At 44.3% G+C, this 7,500-nt stretch overlaps 1 protein-coding gene across 1 annotated transcript in view; it reads left to right on the forward strand.

Annotated features, from left to right (window-relative positions):
- Positions 1-7,109, forward strand: part of GDPD4 (glycerophosphodiester phosphodiesterase domain containing 4) — a 31,710-nt gene extending 24,601 nt beyond the window's left edge. Inside the window, exons 10-13 of the mRNA XM_032219694.1 lie at positions 1,191-1,415; positions 5,020-5,177; positions 5,295-5,442; positions 7,023-7,109. Of these exons, the coding sequence (XP_032075585.1) occupies positions 1,191-1,415; positions 5,020-5,177; positions 5,295-5,442; positions 7,023-7,109 (618 nt within the window). The remainder of the gene's footprint in view (positions 1-1,190; positions 1,416-5,019; positions 5,178-5,294; positions 5,443-7,022) is intronic.
- The last annotated feature ends 391 nt before the right edge of the window (positions 7,110-7,500 follow it).

Genomic DNA, 7,500 nt, shown 5'->3' on the forward strand with positions numbered 1-7,500 from the left:
GATAGATAGATAGATAGATAGATAGATAGATGATAGATAGATAGATAGATAGATAGATAGATAGATAGATAGATAGATAGATAGATAGATAGATAAGATAGATAGATAGATAGATGATAGATAGATAGATAGATAGATAGATAGATAGATAGATAGATAGATAAGATAGATAGATGATAGATAGATAGATAGATAGATAGATAGATAGATAGATAGATAGATAGTTAGATAGATAGATAGATGATAGATAGATAGATAGATAGATAGATAGATAGATAGATAGATAGATAAGATAGATGATAGATAGATAGATGATAGAGATAGATAGATAGATAGATATATAGATAAGATAGATAGATGATAGATAGATAGATAGATAGATAGATAAGATAGATAGATGATAGATAGATAGATAGATAGATAGATATAGATGGATGATGGATGATGGATGGATGATAGATGGATGATAGATGATACTGATAGATGATAGATAGATAGATAGATAGATAGATAGATAGATAGATAGATAGATAGATAGATAAGATAGATAGATGATAGATAGAAAAAGAGAGAGAGAGATGTAGGTAGGTAGGTAGAGATACATAGATAGATCATGGATTGATAGATCGATAGATTGATCAATAGATAGGTGATAGATAAATAGATAGATAGATAGATAGATAGATAGATAGATGATAGAAAAAGAGAGAGAGATGTAGGTAGGTAGAGATACATAGATAGATAGATCATAGATTGATAGATCGATAGATTGATAAATAGATAGATAGATAGATAGATAGATAGATAGATAGATAGATAGATAGATAGATAGATAGATGCATAGATACATAGATAGATAGATGATACAGAGAGAGAGATGTAGGTAGGTAGGTAATTGGGTAGGTAAGTAGATAGATATAGAGCTACATAAATAGATAGAAATACATAAATAGGCAGACAGACAGACAGACAGACAGACAGACAGACAGACAGACAAACAGAGATAGAGATACCATCCAGTCAGAGCTGAAGAAGCTTCTTGGATGAGAAGAGAAACCTCTTCAAAGAAAAAGCAAGAAAGTCCAGTTGCCTCCTGAAAAAAAGCCCCTTTGGACGAGGCTTTGGGTTGTATTTCTTATATATATCTATGCACACACACACACACCTACACATATATCCTTTAAACCTAGAACAAACCCTTCTACCACATGCCTCCTTTTTCTGCCCAAGACGAAGAGCTGGCCAGGAACCAGACCATCTGCAAGCTGAGTGAATTTCTGAGCCTGGCGGACAAGGCCAACAAATTGGTCCTCTTTGACCTCTACCGCCCTCCCAGGTTTCACCCGTACAGGAACAGCTGGATTACTCGGACGCTCGAAGTGCTCCAGAAAGAATCAAAGATTAAACCCCATTTGGTAGGAGACGTTTTTTTTCTTCTTCGTGTTCCCGCCAAAGGGATTTCTCCTTCTTTAAACCTGGCTGTCTGAAAGGGATCACGCCAGAGGTGGGTTCCTACCGGTACGGTACGGTTCAGCCGAATACGTAGTCACTCCGGCAGACATGTGACCGTACCAGTTACAGGCACCAGGTGAACATCCCGGGGCTGCTGCACATGGTTCCACCACAAAACCGCGGTAGACTAAAGCGCGCTCGACGAAAGCGCGTACCTGACGTCATCACAGCGCGACGAAAACATCACGCTGTGAGCGGTAAAGTTAAAATTAACGCGAAAACCTTACCCTAACCCCCCCAAACCTAACCCTAAACCTAACCCTAAACCTAACCCTTAACCTAACCCTAAACCTAACCCTTAACCCTAAACCTAACCCTTAACCTAACCCTAAACCTAACCCTTAACCTAACCCTAAACCTAACCCTTAACCTAACCCTAAACCTAACCCTTAACCTAACGCTTCAAGGGGCTGCCCTTGAAGAGCATCCGGCGACTCCAGCTAGTCCAGAATGCGGCCACGCGAGTGATTGTGGGTGCACCTCGGTTCACCAACATAACACCTATCCTCCGCGAGCTGCACTGGCTACCTGTTGATCTCCGTGTGCGCTTCAAGGTGCTTCTTACCACCTATAAAGCCCTCCATGGTAGTGGATCTGGGTACTTGGGAGACCGCCTCCTGCCAATTACCTCCTCGAGACCGATTAGATCTCATAGATTAGGCCTCCTCCGAGTTCCATCTGCCAGCCAGTGCCGGCTGGCCACTACGCGGAGGAGAGCCTTTTCAGTGGTAGCGCCGACCCTCTGGAACGAGTTCCCCGTGGGGATCCGTACCCTCACCACCCTTCAGACCTTCCGCGCAGCCCTCAAGAACTGGCTATCCTGCCAGGCCTGGGGGTAGAGATTGATCTGCCCCCACCCGAATGTTGGATGAATGTTGTTTACTTTTTAATTGTATGTAATGTTATATGTTATTGTCTGTATCCCCCTTCCTATGAGTTGTTAGTCGCCCTGAGTCCCCTCAGGGAAAAGGGCGGCCTATAAATAAACCCATAAAAAAAACACGCTAAACCTAACCCTTAACCTAACCCTTAACCTAACGCTAACCCTAATGCTAACCCTAAACCTAAACCTAACCCTAACCCTAACCCTAACGCTTAACGTAACCCTAAACCTAACTCTAACCCTTAACCTAACCCTTAACCTAACCCTAAACCTAAACCTAACCCTAAACCTAACTCTAACCCTTAACCTAACCCTTAACCTAACCCTAACCCTTAACCTAACCCTAACCCTAAACCTAAACCTAAACCTAACCCTTACCTTTACGTGAATCGGCTTGCTTTAAAAGCGCTTTTTAAAGCGCCCTTTTTTCTCCGCGGTCGTATTTGTCGCGCTGCTGATGACGTCAGGTACGCGCTTTAATCGGGCGCGCTTTAGTGGACCGCGGTTTTGTCGTGCCACGGCTGCACATATGCACCACCTTCCCTGTCAGCCCCCGAGCAGCAGCTGCGTCTCCACAAAGAGCCACTCACCCTCCGGGAGCACTTTCTTCCTTCTCCCACCGCTGAAAGGAAGATCATCCCGCTGACCTGCGCGGCGCAGTTCTGGGGTGGCGGAGAGCTCAGACAAGCTCTGCCCTCACCGCCGCTGCTGTCGGGCGTCTCCGCGCAGGAGAACTTGCCAGGAAACACTCCATCTCTTTGCCCAGACCAGGTGTGCGTGTGTGTGAGTGGGGGCAAGTGTGGGTGAGAGAGACAGAGAGTGAAGGAAGGAAGGGAGAGATGGAGAAAAAAGAAAGAGAAAGAGAGGGAGACAAAGAAAGAAAGAGAAAGAAGGAAAGAAAGAGAGCAAGAGAAAAAAAGTAAAAGAAGGAAGGAGAAAGAAAGGAAGGGGGAGAGAGACACAAGAAAGGAAGGAAGGAGAGAAAGAAAGAAAGAAAGAAAGAAAGAGGAAGGAAGGGAAGGGAAAGGAGAGGAGAGGAGGAAAGGAGAGGAGGAAAGGAAAGGAAAGGAAAGAAGGAAAGGAAAGGAAAAAGGAAAGGAAAAAGGAAAGGAAAGGAAAGGAAAGGAAAGGAAAGGAAAGAAGGAAAGGAAAGGAAAGAAGGAAAGGAAAGGAAAGGAAAACTTATGACCACAATTGAGCCCAAAATTTTGGTTCCTAAGCAAAAGCATTTTTAAGTGAGTTTCACCACATTTTATAAGTTGGCCACACCTACCCAGTCACATGACCACCATCCACGCCCACAAAATAAACCACGCCCACAAAATAAGCCACACCCACAGAACCAGTAGTAAAAGAGTTTGAAACCCATCCCTGGATCACGCCATCCTTTCTCTGCCCCTTTCATCCCCACCGCCATTTTGGGACAGGTGAAGACACTGGGACTTATAGGAAGGGGGGGGGGAGGAAAATCAAGATGGCAGCCACAACCCTGTGGCCAAGGACCCCAGTCGAAAGGAATGCAGTCGAAGGCGCCATCTTGACTTTTCTGACTCCCCCTGGGGATGCTAGCTCCAAGAAAACTTGGGGAGGGGGCAAGGGTGGGTTGCTACCGGCATTACTGCTGGTTGGGTGTGCAATTTTTTAAATCTATCTAGCTACACGCATGCGCAGAACCAGTGGTGGGTTCCGGCCAGTACGGCCCTGTATGGCCATACCGGTTGTAGCCGGGAACAGCTGACAGCGTACCGGTACGGTGGCTCATTTGGCCCACCCGCCCACCCACGTTCTATACCAGTTTTTAAAGCAAACGGACAATTGTACATGCGCGCACAATGTGCAGCACCAATGCGAGCTCCGACAAGCAGCTGAGTGTCGCAGGGTGGTGGAGTGTGCATTCGTGTGCAGCGCGTGTGCATGAAAGGATGCGTGGCCCCGTGAGCACCATACCGGTAAGAATTGGGCTAGGAATGAGAGGGGCTCGCAGGAGACATCTATGGCTAAGGGTCAGGGGTGGGTTTATGCCAGCATTACTGCTGGTTCAGGGTGTGCGCGATTTGCGCTCAGTGATTTGTGTGCAGTGGCCTGTAAATCGGTCTGCGCATGCACAGAACATTAAATATGTTTTAAAAAGATGTTACGGTGAGCGGGGAACTGGTTCGGGGGCGCGGCCAGCCTGCCATCCATACTGGTTCAGTGACCCAGTCACTATTTCCACTACCAGTTCCACCAAACCGGTCTGAACCGATAGGAACCAAACTCGGCTAAGGGGAAAGTTCTGGGCCTAATATTGTTTCCTCCTCTTCCTCTTCCTCCTCCTCCTCCTCCTCCTCCTCTTCTTCTTCTTCTTCTTCCTCCTCCTCCTCCTCCTCCTCTCCTTCTCCTTCTCCTTCTCCTCCTCTTCCTCCCTTCTCTCCTCCCTCCCCCTTTCCTCCTTTCCTCCTCCTCTTTCTCCTCCTCCTCCTACCCATTCCTCCTTCCCCTTTCTCTTTCTTCTCCTCCTTCTTGTTCTCTGCCTCCACCACTCTACTCTTTGTCCTCCTTCTGCACCTTCTCCATCTTGTACTCCTCCCCTTCCTTCCATCCATCCTTCTTCCCCTCAACGACTGCTCTTCTGTGAAAAACAGGTTCTCTGGTTGGACAATCGGCTTCGGCGATACGTTCAGCAAAAGGCTCCAGAATTCCAACATGTCTCATCTTCCGCCCAAACCGTTGAATACCTCCAAAGCTGGAATATTAGAAAACTCAATCTGGACTACCGAAAATTGGCTACAGTCGATATTCGGTAAAGAGGAACAAAGGGTGCATGACGTTATCAGGCAGAGGTTTAGGGCCAATCTTCATAGGTTGTTGCAAGTCACCTAAAGAGGATCTCGTGATGTTTTTTCCCCCCCCCCTAAAGGAAATATGCCAAAGCCAACATCACCACCAACCTCTGGGTGGTCAGCGAGCCATGGCTTTACTCCTTGGCCTGGTGCTACGGAGCTGAATCGGTAACCACCGACGCTGTGCAGGTTCTGGGCAACGTGAGCCAACCGTTCTTCTTCTTGGTAAGTTGAGGAAATGGGGAAGTGTCCTCAGATTTAAGAGATGAATGGAATGGGATGGAACGGAACCAAATAGAACCAAAAAGAACAGTACAGTACAGTACAGTATAGAACAGAATAGAAATATGGAATGGCATGGAATGCAATAGAATGGAATGGAATGGAATGGAATGGAATAGAATAGAATAGAATAGAATAGAACAGAACAGAACAGAACAGAATAGAAAAGAAATATGGAATGGAATGCAACAGAATGGAATGGAATGGAATGGAATAGAATAGAATAGAAAAATGGAATGGAATAGAATAGAATAGAATAGAAATATGGAATGGAATGGAATGGAATGCAATAGAATAGAATAGAATAGAAATATGGAATGGAATGGAATGCAATAGAATAGAATAGAACAGAATAGAAAAGAAATATGGAATGGAATGGAATGCAACAGAATGGAATGGAATGGAATGGAATAGAATAGAATAGAAAAATGGAATGGAATAGAATAGAATAGAATAGAAATATGGAATGGAATGGAATGGAATGCAATAGAATAGAATAGAATAGAATAGAAATATGGAATGGAATGGAATGCAATAGAATAGAATAGAATAGAATAGAATAGAATAGAATAGAATAGAATAGAAATATGGAATGGGATGGAATGCAATAGAATAGAATAGAATAGAATAGAATAGAAAAGAAATATGGAATGGAATGGAATGGAATGCAACAGAATGGAATGGAATAGAATAGAATAGAATAGAAATATGGAATGGAATGGAATGGAATAGAATAGAATAGAATAGAAATATGGAATGGGATGGAATGCAATAGAATAGAATAGAATAGAATAGAAATATGGAATGGAATGGAATAGAATAGAATAGAATAGAAATATGGAATGCAATGCAATGCAATGCATTAGAATGAAATGGAATGAAATGGTACAGAACAGAACAGAAAAGAATAGAATAGAAAAATGGAATGGAATGGAATAGAATAGGATAGGATAGGATAGGATAGGATAGAATATAATAGACATATGGAATGGGATGGAATGCAATAGAATGGAAGAGAATGGAATGGAACGGAACGGTACAGAACAGAACAAAACAGAATAGAATAGAAAAATGGAATGGAATGGAATAGAATAGAATAGAAGCTGGAAGGGACCTTGGAGGTCTTCTAGTCCAACCCCCTGCTTAGGCAGGAAATCCTACACCACTTCTAATAAATGGCTGTCCAGTCTCTTCTTAAAGGCCTCCAGTGATGGAGCAGCCAGGCTTTCTGGAGGCAACTTCTGTTCCACTGGTTAATGGTCCTCGCTGTCAGGAAGTTTCCCCTTAATTCCAGGGTGCGTCTCTCTTTGATCAATTTCCATCCATTGCTTCTTGTTCTGCCTTCTGGTGCTTTGGAGAATAGCTTGACACACACACACCCTTTCCTCTGTTATTCTATTCTATTCTAAACATAAATTTTGAACTCCACTGTGGTCATAAGACAAGGACTACCCCTATCCACCACCACCACCCTGGCTCCATCTTGCCAACTGACACCAATTTTCTTTGCTCTTCTCTTCCAGACGCCGCAGAGATATACAGCCATCTGGGTCACCACGGACAGCCTGGCCCTCTTCTTCATACCTCTCGTCTTCCTCGCCCACTGGTAAATGCCAGGATGGCGGCCTGGCTAAAATTTGAAGTCCTTCCCCGCAGCTTTTTATAATGTTTGTTCTCTGCCCCTCTTAGAGATTGCAAAGTCTTTCGGTTTTAGGGATAGAATCAAGATCACGTGAAGGGTTAATACCACTTTATATGGCCTTAGTAAAGCCACACTTGGAATACGGCATTCAGTTTTGGTTGCCACGATGTAGAAAAGATGTGGAGACTCTAGAAAGAGTGCAGAGAAGAGCAACAAAGAGGATTAGGGGACTGGAGGCTAAAACATATGAAGAACGGTTGCAGGAACTGGGTAGGTCTAGTTTAATGAAAAGAAGGACCAGGGGAGACAGGATAGCAGCCTTCCAATATCTCAGGGGTTGCCACAAAGAAGAGGGAGTC

The sequence above is a fragment of the Thamnophis elegans genome, chromosome 6 (genome assembly GCF_009769535.1).
Source record: "Thamnophis elegans isolate rThaEle1 chromosome 6, rThaEle1.pri, whole genome shotgun sequence".
NCBI classification, from domain to species: domain Eukaryota; kingdom Metazoa; phylum Chordata; class Lepidosauria; order Squamata; family Colubridae; genus Thamnophis; species Thamnophis elegans.